This window comes from Gouania willdenowi, chromosome 12, assembly GCF_900634775.1.
Source record: "Gouania willdenowi chromosome 12, fGouWil2.1, whole genome shotgun sequence".
Classification (NCBI taxonomy): domain Eukaryota; kingdom Metazoa; phylum Chordata; class Actinopteri; order Blenniiformes; family Gobiesocidae; genus Gouania; species Gouania willdenowi.
The window spans coordinates 1,507,417-1,525,027 of NC_041055.1; the positions used below are offsets into that span (position 1 = coordinate 1,507,417).

The window sequence follows — 17,611 nt, forward strand, 5'->3', positions numbered from 1 at the left end:
ATAATTGTCAGTGTGGGCCCTCCAAAAGGTATCTCACTTAGGGCTCCAATATCTAGAGCTGACTCTGAGTACAAGAAAAAATGGCTCAATTAAATAGTACTCAAAGTAAAAGTTAGTTACTTTCACCCCCCCGTGTTTATTGTTGGTAATAAATCTTGGTACGGTTCCCTTACAAACAGTAAACATCTGATGTAGAAACTTAAAAAGGAAGAGACACAATCTACCTCAATTAACTGAATTTATTTTCCACAAAGGCATCTGTATAATTTTTTTTTTTTTTTTTTTTTTTTTTAAATAATTGAAATTCAAAATGAAAAATCAATTATCAGGCTTTAAGTATGGATTCATTTATGAACTTTAAAACAAAGCCATATGTGTAACAAGAACATATGGATTATGTTTAATGTGCCTTCATAAACTGTTGAGCTGAAATCAGTACAGTACTGTGGTTTAAGGCAGTGTTTCTCAAATGGGATTGTAGATTTTTTTTCTAGATTAGACTATAATAAGGCTTAAAAATGGAACATTCTAAATTTTTATTGTCTGGATAAGGCTATAGTGAGGCATACAAATGGAACATTCTTAAAAAAAAAATTCTAGATAAGGTGTAAGGCATCAAAATGGAGACAGAGTGGAAAATTAACAAAGTGTCAGTGTTGGTTCCACCCAGGTGTGAGATGACCAGAATTGATCAAATCTATAGAAATAAATCTATTCAGGAGCCACTAAATCAATGTTTTTCAACCTTGAGCTTGGGACTCCATGTGGGGTCGCCTGAAATTTCTGAAAAATTACACTATATTTTTAAATTTTTTAAATTTTTATTCTTTTTTTTTAGATTAAAACAACACACAATCTTAAACGACTGTATTTCTATACTTTCACTTTGTGAAATATAAATCTAGTTCAACTAAAATGCAGTAAAAAAAAGAATATATATATATTTGAGATCAACATATCAAAGATTAATTCTCGAAAAGAAAATTATTTGCCAGATTAGATTATTACAAATTAATCCATCATTATGATCTGATATGGTTTTTAAATAGTTTTCTAAGATCTACTTATTTTTCTAACAGTTTACTCAGTAACAGTTGGGTAAAGGAAGGTAACAAATTACTTTATTTTTTTTTAAAAAACGGACTTAGGTACAAATGACTGATTTGGAAATACTAGTACAGTGTACGTTGGAAGTATGTATACATATAGTGGGAGGAGCTTAAGTAGAGCTGTCAATTATGGCCAAATGAGTTTGTGTTTGAAGGTTGGATGTACAAAGAGGTGTATGATCTCTGTATTTGTTGACATAAAACACAATATCTGTGTATATATATGCAGTCTATTTATTTTTATTTCATTTATTTAATTATTTGTGACAAAGTACAAATAAATGTTATATTTTTACATGTTATGTATGTGTCAAAAAAAAGATAAAATAAAAAATACAGTAATATTGGGTGGAAAAAACGTTGCCATGACAACGCAGTGACATAGCACTTCCGTGTTCCCTTGTTCGATTCGCTTACGTCAGCTGCCAGCCTGCGTTAGCTGTGTTAGCTACGTTAGCTGTTAGCCGAAGGGGCGTTTACGGGTTTTCACGATGGACCCGGTTCTTTGACCCAACCTGAACCTTTTACCAGAGGTAAGAGGCTGTGTCCGCGGCACTTATCGCTATTTCTACCCTCACCTCACTGGAAGAAACACCTCACTTAGATCACGGCTTTTGTGTAAGTGAAACGTGACGGGCTAATGTGGCTAATGCTAACTAACGACGCTGATAGCTTCTTAATATCAACAACTGACAAGATAAAACTAAATAAACATTTTTTTAATATGTATTTTCTAAATTAAAAAAAAAAAATCCTAATTGAGAGTTTCTCGGTCAGTAGAGGTCAATGTTTCGGATATGTTGGTTAACCTTTTAAGTGGTGACCGACTCTATATTTTGGATGAGGATGAATTTGAGTGTTACAGATAATTAACTTGAAGCTATAGGTCCATTTAGAGTTATATTGTGTTTTAAAAGACGATACAGTATTAATGTTTATTAAATTGCATATTTAATCCATACTTTATTAAAATATTGTGCAATGGAATTAGTTTATTTTTAAATGTATTTAAGATCCATTATAATTTTTTTTATATATATATATATAAAAAGGGTTTTTCTCTTTGTTGTAAAGAAAAAATAGTTCTTAAACGTGACTTTAATTCATAATTTTCTCCTAAACATTTGTGGAAAATAAGATTTTCAAGGTTTGAGGGAAATTCTGAAATCTAAACTCCATGTCTAATGATTCACTGTAGACGCTTTAAAAAGTGTTCTTCAACTAAAAGTTTAAACTCTTTTCTCTATTTAAAATATCATTTATTTGATCATTTTTATATTTTTTGTTTTTCTGTTTTTTTTTTTAATGCATGTTTCTACTAATCATGTGATTTCTAAACTTAATGATATTATAGCTGAATATCTGACCCAGTAATTCATTAATCAGAAATCTGGTGATTAATCAGCCCATTTATTGAAGCCTTGATTCGATTACAAACCTATTTGTTAATTATTATTAATTATATGTTAGTTTGTTTTGTTTTTTAATTTCTTTCTTATTCTTGATCTTACATTTAATTCAGTCAGCTGTTGGATTATTTGACTCTTTTTTGTAATGCCTCACAGCTCCTTCAATATTGTATAATGTAATTTAAATGTAAATAATGGATTTTTGGAAGATATATAAAAAAAATTGCAATTCATTAAGTTTTTTTTTCTTTTCCCCACCACTATTTCAGTTATCTGTGAAAAGTAGCTGTAAATGTGTGATTTTGTCCTAAAACAGGGGTGTAAAACTCATTTTAGTTCAGGGGCAAAACACGGAGAAGTTTGATCTGAAGTGGGCCGCAGATTTTATGCTGGAAAACAAAGAATTTCAACACTATTGTGCGTTAATTTACACTTCTACGTATACATAGAATACAAAGTATGTAAGAAATTGATTATATCCATGCAATCAGTGACAGATATCAGTCCCTACAGGATCTACACTTTATATTTCCTAGATTTTGTGACCAGTTTCTATTTAATTAATGGAAATATTATGTCATAATTTGAGGAAAAGTGAAGGATTTTGTAAGAATTATGAGATTTTTTCAACAGTTTAACATAAAAAATGACTGTATATGCAGTATAAGAACCAGGAAACCCGTGAGCACCTGCAAATATTGTTGAGTTTCATTTACACAATGGTCAATGTTTTCTCTGTCATTTTTATTTCCTCCTGCGGGCCAAATTTGATGCTCCAAAGGGCCGGATTTGGTTCCCGGGGCTGTGAGTTTGACACGTGTCCTACAATATGCATGTGAGGTATTTCTGTGTCATATTGGGGCCTGATTTCTGATTTTAAAGGTGAAAAAAGAACAGTTCAAGAATATGATCACAGTGAGTCAGAGTCTCTTCGCTAGCTTCTGTTCTTCTTCTAACTAACCCACGTGTCAAACTCAAGGCCCGGGGGCTAAATCAGGTCCTTTTGACCATCCAATACAGCCCGTGGGAGAGAGTAAAACTGACTGAAAAAACGATGTGTAAGTTATCAAATAATTCAGTTGTAGAAATCTCAGTCCATCCAATTACATAAATTCAATGAAAGTCCACAATATTTTGCAGGTGTCACAGTTTTTTAATGGTTTTATGTTATGATTGCAGTCATTTTTAAACAGAAATTGGTCAAAGAATTCTTTCCCAAAATTGGGCAATTTTCAGCAAATTATTTCACAAATTTTCATCAAATTAAATAAATTGTCATAAAATCAAGGACATTTAAGTGTAGATCCTACAGGTACTTAAATTTGTCACTTATTGCTTGGATATTGCCTTACATACTTTATATATTAATTATGTGTGGAGGCGCAAACTAGAGCACAAAAATGTTGAAATTACTTTTTTTCTCCACCTATAGCCTCTGTGGCCCACTTCAGATCCATATTTGGCCCCTGAGCTAAAATTAGTTTGACAGCCCTGTTCTGATTTCTTCTTCTGCACAGGTGATTTTATAGACTCGTTCAGCCCCATACGATGCTGGCACGTCTGTTCAGGCTCCACGGCCTGCTGGTGGCGTCCCACCCGTGGGAGGTCATTGTGGGGACGCTGGCTCTCACCGTCTGCCTCATGTCCATGAACCAGCGCGCCGTCAGCAGCCAGATGTGCAACTGGAACGAGTGCCCCAAGGTGGAGGAGGAGGTGAGGCAGATGTTTGATATAGAAAGAGAAACGCTTTGTAAACACTTTGACGTTATGTTGGTGTTTGTTTTTGGGTTTTTTTACAGAAAGTTTACAGCAGTAACGTCGTCATCCTGACGGTCACACGCTGCATGGCCATCGTTTATGTCTACTTTCAGTTTAAGAGTCTACGACAGCTGGGCTCCAAATATATTCTGGGTCAGTGACATGCACACACACACACACACACACAAACACAGGAGCAGGTCTACACATGGTAAAGGTGTCGCAATCCCATATCAAAAAAATAAAGAATTATTGATTTATAATTTACTGTATATTTTTTGTATTTAATTGTAGAATATTCTTCTGTTTAAGGTAAAAAGTCCCATTGGTTATTAATAATATTAATATTAATAATAAATGGGTCAGTTGTTCTCAGTTTGAGTAAATATCACTAGACCAAGACTTTTCTAACATCCCACACTATAAAATAAATATTAGAAGTATGTAGGATTTGTGCTGATATCGCATCCAATCAATATTAGTATGAAGTATCATCACATGAATTTCATAAACAGTAAAAAAAAAAAAATCATAAATCATTTTGAATGATTTAATAGTGAGTTTATAATAGAAAAAACAATAATGTGGCCTCAGTTTCCTTTTAAAAGTGGTTTTAAAAACCACAGAATTTGGTTTAAAGTTGCAAATTAGAGTGGGCAATAATGGACAGAAAAAAGGGTTCAAAGTGTCAACATTGGCTTAGAAGTGGTGGAAATAGGGGAAGGCGGAGTTGGGGTAATGTGATTTAAAAAGTAGGAACAATTAAGTTTAAACCGACAAATAATGAGCATGACAAGTGGTGAACGTGGTTAAATTGGCAAAAGGAAACGTAAAATATGGAGAAAAGAGGTTAATAGTGACAATAACGGGTCAACATATGTGACATTAGGTGTAAAAGTGTTTATAAGTGCTGAACATGTCTGGAAAGTGGAAAAAATGTTCAGAAAAGGAATTGAAATGTGATGTAGAAGTGTCAGAAATGGGAGAAATGTAGCAAAAATACATTAAAAGGAGCAAAAATATGTCAAAAAAGTGATGAAAATAGGTTAAGATATGGAAAGTTTGGTGTAGTTACAGAAAAAGTGAAAATGGGCTGAAATTGTTCAAAAATTATCGCTAGCTTGTTTAAGGCATCTTGTGCTGACCCCATGGTTGAGAACCCCTGCTCGAGAGTAGACAAGACAGAAAAGGTTGTTAAACTCTGCTCTAAATAGTATTGTCAACCTTCCTTTTGTGTGTTGTGTTAAATGTTCAGGACTCTTCATTCTGATCAAACAAGGCAGATCAATAACGTACCGGTACCTAATAATCCTCCATACAGAACATCTTAAACCTTTAGCTTAAATAAACATCCCTGAGCACAAACCAACAGAGGAAATGCCAGCAGCTGCTGACTCTGATCTTTCCTCTGTCGTCCTGCAGGTATCGCTGGCTTATTCACCGTGTTTTCCAGCTTTGTTTTCAGCAGCGTGGTCGTCCACTTCTTTGGAAAAGAACTCACAGGCCTCAAGTGAGTCCAACTCAAACACACATGGTTTCATTTCAGAGTTGATGTAACATCTCTGACCTTCTTGGCTAATGTCTCAGTATGGTAAATAAAGCTGTTGATGTTTTTATAGAGTTCATCAAATATTGGTTCATCAATGTCACACAGGGCTTTTGGAGCAGGAATCCTTTAACACACAAGTGCACGTGGAGAGAAATCACCAACGCTCCACATTTTTAGAGTCAATATGTTCAAATCTAATGTCCACATTTTAATCTCTGCTGAACTCTGCTTGGCCTTTTATTAACTGAATGTGTCTGAGAGGACAGCTATGTGGTCTCCCCCCACATGCAGAGAAATCAGCGACATGTTAAGTCTAGAAAATAAAAGTCACAAAATCAAAGAGATTTAAGATTCTGCAGAAACTGATAACTGTCACTTATTGTTGGATATTGTCAGTGTCTTACACACTTGAAATACTATTATACATTTGAGATTAAACTGTTCCCTATTTGGCCCCTGAGCTAAAATGAATTTAACAGCCCTGTTTTACTACCTAACAGGTAATAAAATATATATATATATATATATATATATATATATATATATATATATATATATATATTAAATGTAGAAACTGAAGAATAGAACTCAGATGTTCCTGATGCAGCTTCTCATTTCTTTTTTCTGTCTAATCTTCTTATTTCTAGTGAAGCGCTGCCTTTCTTCCTGTTGCTCATCGATCTGTCCAAAGCCTGCGCTCTGGCTAAGTTTGCCCTCAGCTCCAACTCTCAGGTAAAGCAGCGCTCTGGTTATTACTTTATTACATGTCATGTGGCCAATGTGTGACTGAGCTGGGACGTTCTGTGCAGGAGGAGGTGAGGGAGAACATCTCCCAGGGCATGGCCATCCTGGGACCCTCCTTCACGCTGGACGCTCTGGTGGAGTGTTTAGTCATCGGCATCGGCACCATGTCCGGTAAGGCTAAGCCCCGCCTCCACAGACGAGTAGGCAGCAGCAGGTTGAAAATAATAATAACGAGCTGTTGTTTTCCAGGTGTGCCTCAGCTGGAGATCATGTGCTGCTTCAGCTGCATGTCCGTCCTCGCCAATTACTTTGTTTTCATGACCTTCTTCCCCGCCTGCGTCTCACTGGTGCTGGAGGTAGGAAGACGTGACTTGAGCTCTGACAGCAACAAACAGTGGCATCATGTGTGTGTGTGTGTGTGTGTGTGTGTGTGTGTGTGTGTGTGTGTGTGTGTGTGTGTGTGTGTGTGTGTGTGTGTGTGTGTGTGTGTGTGTGTGTGTGTGTGTGTGTGTGTGTGTGTGTGTGTGTGTGCGTGTGTGTGTGTGCAGCTGTCGAGGGAGAGTCGGGAAGGCCGTCCCATTTGGCAGCTGAGCCACTTCGCTCGAGTGTTGGCTGAAGAAGAGGACAACAAACCTAACCCTGTGACGCAAAGGGTTAAAATCATCATGGTGAGAAAACTGCTTAAACTGCAGCCGATGTCTAGAGAATCTTATTTTCCATTTCAAAAATCTTGGTTTACCCATCATCATCTTTCTCTGTTTACATGATCATACCAAACATGCTACATTTTAGAGGTGTAACGATCCATTTTAGCTCTATGATTTGAATCATGATTTGTTGTTGCCGATTCGATTCATTGATGTTGGTTAATTTAGAACAAAACGATTTAGGGCTGGGCGATATGGCCTTTTATAAATACCGTGATATTTTTAGGCCATGTCACGATACACGATATATATCTCGATATTTTGCATTACCCTTGAATTAACACTTTGATGCACAAAATCACACCAGTATGATGATTCTATATGTCTACATTAAAACATTCTTGATCATACTGCATTAATATATGCCAATTTTAAACTTTCATGCAAAAAAGGGGATATCACAACTAAGTCAAAGTTGACATAACTGTATTTATTAAACAGTGAGTGGCTCAAACATAAAATTGTCAACAGAAAGTGCACGTTCTGTGCAAAATTGTCACAGAGACATTTCAAAACAAGACATTAGTGCAGGATGCAACTCACATGGCATTTCAAAACACAAAATGAAAGTGCACTTTTTGTACATAATGCCACTACAATATTTTAAAACAAATAGTGCCCTTTTGTGCATGTTGTCATTAAGATGACATTTCAAAACAACACTAAATTTAAGTGCACCTTTTGTGCATAATGTCACTAAGATATTTAAAAAAAAAAAAAAAAAGAAGTCCGCGAGTTTAACGGTATGGTCATTTTCAACACCGCACAGACTACAAGCTGCGATATATCGAGTATATTCGATATATCGCCCAGCCCTAAATGGATTCAATTACTTTTTATCCAAAATAATAATGTAACCAGTGTGAGTGAAATAAATACATGGATACTGTACAGTGCAGACGAGCTTTCATAGATTCCTGATGTTTCTATAAATTAATGGACATAAAAAAACCACTAAACAACATTTAATGTCAAATGTATTCACATTTTATTTGAATAAAGTCTAACCAACACTTCAGTTTAAATTAAGAGGTCTTTATTTTAAAGAGTTTTAAAACACATCATATAAAGTATGCTGTGCTTAAAGTTATTTCCTTGTATCAATACAATCCATTGATTGCCTTTCAAAAGGATTTTAGATCACCTAATGTTATCTGGAAGAACAACAAGCCGAGCACAGATCAATGTTGTTGGATCCAGGGTACCCACAGTCATGAAATTCCTTTAAAAGTAATGGAATTTGAAAAAAAAAAAACAATTTTCCAGTCTTGAAAAGTTATGGAATAATTTAACTGTTTTGGAAATATAGCCTATTTTAATCTAATGTTTAGCGTTATCTCAAAATGAAAGTGTTGCATACCAGCGCATGGAAATTTGGTAAAATATTTTGGAAAAGTTTTGCAAAATTTTAAAGTACACCAATATTCTAAACTAAAGGTGTCAGCAGCCTTTGGGACTAGTCTCACATAAATATAATATAAATGGTTACGCCTGCATCTGTTCGTCTGTTAAAAACAATAAATTGCTTTATAAAGACATTTTGTTATCTATCAATCTTTTGATCTGCCACAATAATGTGATTTAAATGAAAATACCTCAAGTTCACAGCATTTCGCAGCAATTTTTAGGTGCAATTTAAAGAAAGATGAATTAGATTAATTAATTATAGAGCATAATTACTCAATCACGCCATTGTTTTAATCTCTTGACAGTACTAAGGAATATTAATCGATAATCGATGTATTAGATGAATCGCTACACCCATAGCTGCTTCTGTTTCAGACGTGAATTCCTCGTTTTCCGTCTGTTTCTGTGATTATGGAAAGGTTGTGTCCCTGTAAACATTATAAAAACATATCTTTCAGTCCCTGGCCATGGCTTTGGTTCATGCCCACACTCGACTCACGGCCGAGGGTTTGGGGCAGAACCGCACGGCGGACGGACGAATGGAGGATCGACGGGACTCTGCTGGGACCATGTGGCCTTTGAAGCTCAGCAGGTACACACACACCCACACACACACACACACACACACACACACACACACACACGTGATCAAACAATGTGATCTCATCTAATGCTGCGTTCCAAGCAGCTCAGAACTGTGGAGTTTTCGATTTCCTACTTTAAAAAGTGACCTTGAAGGGCACCTGAAGGCGGAGCTCCTACTTTTACTGGTCTTAAAGCTTTCAGCCATGTTTGAAGATATTTCCACATGCTGATGCTGAACTTATTTGAACTCGGAGATCGGAATTTCCATCTGGGAAATGTTCCGAGTTGTCTTGTACACAGCGTTACGTGTTCCTCAGTCAGCTGCTTCCTGATTGGCTACAATCAGTTTCATGTTGCAAAAAAGTCCATAAGATCTTCTGTGTCCCGATCCATCAGCTTAGAACCTTTCCCTGTTTGTATTTCCTGATCCACGTGAGCTCTGAAGCTGATTGGTTCAGAGGAGAGCATGCACGACTCACTTCCTGTTTGTGTTTGTGGCAGCGTGCACCTGGAACAAGCCATCACTCTGGGTCTGGCTCTTCTTCTGGCCATCAAGTATGTGTTCTTTGAGCAGGCAGAGGCGGCGTCCCCGCTGTCCCTCAAGAGTCCCATCACGAGCTCCGCCCCTCCGCCGCACAAATCCTGGCAGGTGGAAAACAGCCGCGGGAAACTTCCTAAGATGATGAATGGCGTGTGTGAAAATGGCACCCACTCGTCAGCTTTCTCCAGACTTCCCCTCAATGACGACAAAGACAAAGGTGAGGACGGGGACGCCGTCTCAGGTTGGACAATGTCCTTCTTCTTCTTTGGTTCTTCACGTGTTTTTTTTTCTCTGCAGAAAAATCGGCCGCCTCGGTGGAAGGCGGCTCCTGTCGCCTGTGGTCAGAAGAGAGCCTCGCTCAGACACCCGTCACGCTGCAGGACGACGCCACCTCCGAACCTCGCCCGCTAACTGAGTGCATGTCTGTCCTCATGGACCCCGTGGTGAGTTCCCATGTCCGTCCAGAGTCCCTCCAACCATCTCCCACCTTCAAACTGACCCATGTGTCCGTCTTTCCCAGAGAGGCGCTCGTTTCCTTAGCGACGCAGAGATCATGAGCCTGGTGGCGGCATCGAAAATCCCAAACTACAAACTCGAAAGTATCCTGGAGACGCCAGAAAGGGGCGTGGCCATCAGGAGACAGATGTTGTCCTCCAAACTGTCTGTTCCCACGGCGCTGACCTGTCTGCCTTACAGAGACTACGACTATTCAAAGGTAGCATTAGCGTTAGCCGCAGTGTGTCCCCAAAAACACAATACACACAATCACTCGCACAAAGCCACAGGTAGGTACACAAAATGACTCCAAAAAGATACATTAGGCCAGAAGAATTCACAACGGAAAATAAACTCAAAATAATTTCATAAACCCACAAAATTACCACAAAAGTGAACAAAATGACTCCAAAAACACACAGACAGAAAATACACTAATCAACCAAAAGTCAAATCACTGAAACAGAATACATTTAAAAAAAAATACTCATATAGACAGAAAAATACACAGATCCACAACAAATAATCCCAAAATTATTTTTAGTGATTTTAGTGATAATTTAGTTGTGTGTTTGTTCCTCATTCCTACTGACCTACTGACCTGAGGTGCAGCGTCCTGTTTACTGTCACAGAACAACAATCATTGGTGTGATCACATGTCGTACTGACACACATACACATGTTCTGACCGGTTACAGGTGATGGGCACGTGCTGCGAGAACGTCATCGGCTTCATGCCCGTCCCGGTGGGCGTGGCTGGGCCCCTCCCTCTAGACGGGAAGCAGTTCTATGTTCCCATGGCGACGACGGAAGGCTGCCTGGTGGCAAGCACCAACCGAGGCTGCAGGGCACTGACGGTAGGTCACTTCCTGTTGCTGATGTTGCTGATGTTGCTGATGCTGCTGATGCTGCTGATGCTGCGGTGGCAATGGCGCTAAGCGTATCTTCCTCTCCTGTGTCCAGCTGAGCGGCGGCTGCAACAGCAGGATTCTGGCAGACGGGATGACGCGCGGTCCCGTGATCCGGCTGCCAACGGCGTGCCGCGCCGCAGAGGTCAAAGCGTGGCTGGAGTCGTCGGACGGCTTTGGAATGATCAAAGAGGTGTTTGACGGCACCAGCAGGTCAGCCCAGTTTACCCACTTCACCCAGTTCATCCAATCACAGAGCTCCCAGTTACAGATAAGGGGTGTGGCCTTTGCAGGTACGCCCGCCTGCAGAAGCTGCACGCATCTGTAGCCGGGAGGAACCTCTATATCCGCTTCCAGTCGCAGACGGCTGACGCCATGGGAATGAACATGTTGTCCAAGGTGAGTGGCGAGCAAAAACACACACGACAACAAATATTTACAAACGCATTTCAAAAATACACACAGACAGAAAATACACAAATCAACAAAAAAAAACAATGACAAAAATAAGACAGAAATTTACAAAAACTTCACATAGACAGAAAAATCCACAACAAATAATCCTAAAATGACAAAATGACTCCAGAAATACACAAAACTACAACAAAAGACAAAATTACAACATAAATTCACAAAAGCACTTTAAAATACACAAAATGACAACAAAACAAAAACCCACCAAATAACAAAATTACGACTACAAATGACAAAACAACTCCAGAAATAACCATTCGGAAAGAAAAATACACATACATTATCAAATTGACTCCGAAAAACCCACAAAACGATGACAAAATTTGACAAAGAAGACAAAGAATTTTTTTTTAGGCCGATATGACCCCCACAAAATTAGAATAATAACCCTCCTCCTACTGTGTGTGTAACGTGTGTGTGTGACACAGGGCACGGAGCAGGCTCTGAAGATGCTGCAGCAACATTACCCAGACGTGGAGATTATGGCCGTCAGCGGAAACTTCTGCACCGACAAGAAGCCTGCGGCCTTAAACTGGGTCCTGGGCCGTGGGAAGTCGGCAGTGTGCGAGGCCGTAGTTCCTGCTAAAGTGGTGAAAGAGGTGAGCGATCAGGTGGTTGTGTAGTCGATGTGTGACGCTGAATGTGTGTGTGTGTGTGCTCATGGTCACTGCAGGTGCTGAAGAGCAGCACGGCAGCGCTGGTGGAGCTCAACATCAACAAGAACTTAGTGGGCTCGGCCATGGCGGGAAGCATCGGAGGCTTCAACGCGCACGCCTCTAACATCGTAGCGGCCATTTACATTGCATGTGGACAGGTGAGTCATTTTACTGCAGAGACGCACAAAATAACTACACACTGACAACATGAGGCAGAGGCCTTCACAGTAAACGCACACAAAACGACAACCAGGATACACAAAACAACACTAAAACACGCAAAATGAAAACATAAACACACAAAAGGAGAGAAAAATGTACAAAAAAACAGAGATTTATAAAACATCAACAATACACTAAATACTAATAAAGTACAAGAATAGAGAAAAATGAAGAGAATACACGAAACGAAAGGAGAGACAAAAAAAAATACCAGAGAAATTTGCTAAATTACTCCAAAAACACACAAAACATCAATAAAAGGAGAGAAATATATATAAAAAAGAGAAATGTTTAAAAAAAATCAGCAAAGACACATAAAACGACAGCGAGAATACACAAAAAAACTCCAAAAACACACAAAACGACAACAAAAACAAATGGAGAGAAAAACGCACAAAATACCAGAGGTTTATTCCAAAAAGCGGGTTATGTTCAAACTCTGAGTATGTTCAGGCTCAAATGAGGGAAACTGAGAATCCAATTCCTAAAAGTGAGGTATTTTCATCTCTGAGTATGTTACCATGGCAACATTGTCCGTGAACTAAACCTGGTCACTGGCAGGTTTTATCAAAGAAACCCTGGGTTTCTACCTGGCTCCGCCCACCTGAACACTGTTTCTGAACGCTTTAATAAACCTTAACACTTTTCTCTGAAACGCATTAGTAACATCACACACCACAGACATGTTCACATCATTACTAATGTGTTGCTTTACGTTTTTTTTTTTTTTTTTGTGTGTGTGCAAACGGTGGTTTTCTTTATAACATTGTGGATGTAGGTTGAGGTTGATCTACATTAAAACATCTACTGACGTCTGTAGTAAAGTTCGCTGAATACAAACCTGTAGATAATATAAAGGAGGAGATGATCATTTAAATGAATCCACTTTTAAAACTCAATTGTTGTTTTATATTGTTATACAGTTAAATCTGTAGATCACCGCTCTTTGAAGATATGATGGCGCTGTGAGTTGTGATGCTGCGCGTGGAAGCGATGTGTCGTGGGTTCACATCCCGCTTCAGTGTTTTTTTAATGACATTTTTTAGGACGTCGAGATGACTCTGGCGACAATATTACATTAAAAATCAATATAATTGATGCAACATAAAGCGGCATTTACTGTGTTTATATCCAGTGTAACAGGAGGACTCTCTATGCAGACATCCTATGCTGCTGACACGTCTCCTCAGACACATTTTATTCATATTATTCACCGCTCGTCACGTCACTGAAGCAATAAAGTGATGAAGGGACCAAAAAGTGTGAGTAATTACGGGTGATTTAAGCCACTATAGTCACTGAAGACTGAACACACCTTTAGAACAGGATCATATTCATCAAACAACGGCTTATTTCACCCATTAGGGTGAATAAATCACTATCTTCCGGGTGGTTGCCATGGCAGTTTGAGTCATTTTCTATCCATTGATGATGGCTTTTTATCGCGCGCGTGCACGTCAGTAACCCAAGGTTTACATACTCAGGGTTGATTAACCCACTTCATACCAGCTGTAATGGAATTCGATACCCAAAGTTTCCCATCGCGGGGTATGTTGACCCAGAGTTTATGGATAGACGCAGAGTTTGTTAACCCTCCTTTATGGAATACACCTCAGATATTTACAAAACATCATCAAATATGCACAAAACAACAACCGAAATACACAAAATGCATTAATCAGCTGCAAGTCAGACACAGTTGTCGTCTTTGTCCGACAAGAATTCACAAACTTAAAACAAAAACACACAAAACAACGGTGAGAATACACAAAACATAAACAAAAGATAAGAATATAACAATACCTGAAAAATTTACAAAACATCATCAAATATACACAAAACGACGACCAAGATACACAAAATGACAACAAAAACCTACAAAAGTACACACAATGCATTAATCTATGGAATCAGAACAGTATCATAATGAATGAACTCACCTGATTGGTTGATTAATCTGTCAATCCGTTTTATCAGCCAATGGTGACGTTAGTTGACCTGCGACGTCAGGTCAGTCTCATAATTCACCACACACACACATTTCTCTCACAAATATACAGATGTTTCACAGCACAGAAGCAGTTTGTAAATGCACATTCAGCAATTTGCATTATCTGTGGATTCATATTACGTGTGCCTCAAAATAATATTTGTGAAACAGATTGTGTGCATTTGTGAATCTGAAACACAACTGTGAAACAAAGCATGTGCATTCGTGAAAAACCCTGCAAGAGTTCATTCATTATGATAATGTTCTGATTCAATGCTAGGCTATTGCTAACGCTAGGTTAATGCTAACACTCGGTTATCGCTAATGCTAATGCTAGAGTGATCCGATTGCTAGGCTATTGTTAATGCTAATGCAAGGGTAATGCTAAAGCTAGGATAATGCTAATGCTAACACTAGGCTAATGCTATTGTGTGTGTGTGTGTGTGTGTGTTTTCCAGGACCCGGCTCAGACCGTGGGCAGCTCCAGCTGCATCACTCTGATGGAGTGTTCTGGTCCACAGGGAGACGACCTCTACATAAGCTGCACCATGCCCTCCCTAGAGCTGGGCACAGTGGGGGGGGGCACCATCCTGGCCCCCCAGCAGGCCTGCCTGCAGGTACGCGCGCACACACGCACACACTACACACAGATAATCAGTGCTGCTTTTGTGCCACCCCAGGTTATCTCCCGTTTTATCAGCTAATTGTGTGTGTGTGTGTGTGTGTGTGTGTGTGTGTGTGTGTGTGTGTGTGTGTGTGTGTGTGTGTGTGTGTGTGTGTGTGTGTGTGTGTGTGTGTGTGTGTGTGTGTGTGTGTGTGTGTGTGTGTGTGTGTGTGTGTGTGTGTGTGTGTGTGTGTGTGTGTGTGTGACCCGTGATTTGGGGTGTGAAGTGAAATGTAGCCAATCAGGAAGCAGCTGGTTGAGCAACGCGTAACGCTGCTTTCAAGGAAACTATGAACTCTGCACTGTTTAGTTGAACATTTTGATCTGCGTTGAACTGGTCAGTGTGTTGAAATGTGTCAAACATGTCTGTGTTGGAAGAAGATTGATGGAGTGTTCTGTGTCGTTGTGTGTTTGTGTTGAAATAATCAGAGCACACACACACACACTGTTCCATGTCTGATTTGTTTTTTTCTGTGTTGGTTTGTAACAGATAAAACATCTCCAGACATTTAGAAAATCCTTGTGTACTTGCTTTAAACACTAGAGGTCACTGTTTCACTCTAATGTGTAATAAATATTTTAACAATAAAGATAATAACTTTAATGAGTCCCACAAAGGAGACATTTGCACAGTTTCAGCAGCAGATAAATAAAATAAAATAAAACAGCATAATAAAAGATAAAGATAATGATCTTTGTCTGACAAACACATTATTATGCATCATATTTGTTTTATTAACTTTTAAAAGTGTTACTACTTTACAGTTTTAGAGCCTCTGTTCCTCCATCTTGAAATCACGTGATTGATGTCACACGGCCCCACTGCCTGTAAACATCCCATTGATTTTTATGAGAGTGAAACATTCAGCCTGATTTTTAGGTATTTTAGCAGCTTTTCCAGTCCAAATGACAACTTGAGCAGCTTTTGGTTGCTCTGTAGAAGCCTGATAACAAGCCATTCAGTTGATTCAGGTGTGATGGAGCAGGGACACATCTAAAAGACTCAGGAATCCGGCCCTCGAGGACTGGGGTCCGACACCCCTGCTCTAAAAAAACCTGAAAATTTACTCTCCCTTAAACAGTGCGCTGACACGCTCTGGTGGCTGGAGTTAGAGAGTAAATCACAGACTGTTGAAGACACACAATCCTGAGGATAGAAGCACTTTTGGGAGGGAGTTTTTCAACAGTCTGTGATTTACTCCAAAATAACTCTAAAAACACATACAGTATAGACAGAAAATATGTAAATCGACAACCCCCCCCCACAAAATTACAACAGAAATTGACAAAAATCTACAACAACTAATTCAAAAATGACTCCAGCAACAATAAAATGACTCCTAAAAGCACAAAATGATGACTACAAATGACAAAACAACTCCAGAAATACAAATTTAGACAGAAAAATATGCATATCAACAACAACATAAATCCCTTTTGAGTGGGAGTCCTTCAACTGTCTAACTTCAACCACCGAAGCGTATCAGCTCACTGTTTAAGGGAGAGTAAAGGTCCCTTAGGAGAGCTTTTCTCTTCTTTATTGTCTACTACCAAACCTCAGATTTGGAACTGTCGCCTCCAGCAGTCATAGATTAACTTATCCTCTTTCTGTGAACAAGAGGTTTACATCAACATCTTTAACTTTAACTGTTTTTTAGAGGAACAAAAAGCAGCACAAGTTGTCATTTTGACTGAAAAATCTACTAAATGATCTAAAAATCTACTAAATGATATAAAAAGCTGCTGAATGATATAAAAATCTACTATATGATATGAAAAGTAGGCTGAATCCCTGTTTTCCTCCAGGCTCCATCTTCACTGACTCATGATTCATGTCTGTGTTTGTTTATTTCTGTGTTTCCAGATGTTAGGTGTAATGGGTCCAGCTGAGCCGGGTGAGAACGCCCGACAGCTGGCCCGTGTGGTGTGTGCCACGGTCCTGGCTGGAGAGCTGTCACTGATGGCGGCTCTGGCTGCAGGTCACCTGGTCAAGAGTCACATGGTCCACAACAGGTCAGAAACATCTCTGAGCATGCGTCACTAAAGTCTGCTGTCACTATTTAAAATGTGTACAGATGATAAAACTGAATCACTACAAACTCGGGGCTGAACTAAGTCTGACTTTTAATCCTAGCTTTATATCAATTCCAAAAACACACAAAACATCAGCAAATACACTAAACGACCAAAAACATAAACAAAAGGAGAGAAAAATAGAAACACTACCAGAGACATTTTCAAAATGACTCAAAAAACGTACAAAAGGATAGAAAAATATACAAAAAACATGAGAAATTTATAAAACATCAGCAAATACACCCAAAATGAAAACAACAAAAACACACACAAGGTGAAAAGAATATACAAAATACCAGAGACATTTACAAAACGTC

General features: G+C 38.8%; 1 protein-coding gene across 2 annotated transcripts; it reads left to right on the forward strand.

The window, feature by feature from the left end:
- The first annotated feature begins 1,516 nt into the window (after positions 1 to 1,516).
- Positions 1,517 to 17,569, forward strand: LOC114473590 (3-hydroxy-3-methylglutaryl-coenzyme A reductase-like). 2 transcript variants are annotated; one of them, XM_028463317.1, is made up of 19 exons: positions 1,517 to 1,642; positions 4,036 to 4,231; positions 4,318 to 4,429; positions 5,699 to 5,786; positions 6,473 to 6,557; positions 6,635 to 6,740; positions 6,819 to 6,925; positions 7,118 to 7,237; positions 9,142 to 9,275; positions 9,770 to 10,026; positions 10,107 to 10,252; positions 10,330 to 10,524; positions 11,003 to 11,161; positions 11,268 to 11,425; positions 11,506 to 11,611; positions 12,115 to 12,285; positions 12,360 to 12,500; positions 15,013 to 15,171; positions 17,083 to 17,569. In XM_028463317.1, the coding sequence occupies exons 2-19, from the start codon at positions 4,067 to 4,069 to the stop codon at positions 17,260 to 17,262; spliced, it is 2,589 nt and encodes an 862-aa protein (XP_028319118.1). In that variant the 5' UTR covers positions 1,517 to 1,642; positions 4,036 to 4,066; the 3' UTR covers positions 17,263 to 17,569. The 2 variants fall into 2 exon arrangements, with proteins under 2 accessions (XP_028319118.1, XP_028319119.1); XM_028463318.1 differs by having other exon boundaries at positions 1,526 to 1,727.
- Positions 17,570 to 17,611: the final 42 nt, after the last annotated feature.

What these genes read in the sequence shown, in the direction of transcription:
- LOC114473590 (XM_028463317.1), top strand. Translation starts at nt 4,067, where the DNA reads ATGCTGGCACGTCTGTTCAGGCTCCACGGCCTGCTGGTGGCGTCCCAC. An exon ending in GCCCCAAGGTGGAGGAGGAG is followed by an intron (nt 4,232 to 4,317) that starts GTGAGGCAGATG and finishes GTTTTTTTACAG; the next exon opens with AAAGTTTACAGCAGTAACGT. An exon ending in GAGGCTGCAGGGCACTGACG is followed by an intron (nt 11,162 to 11,267) that starts GTAGGTCACTTC and finishes TCCTGTGTCCAG; the next exon opens with CTGAGCGGCGGCTGCAACAG.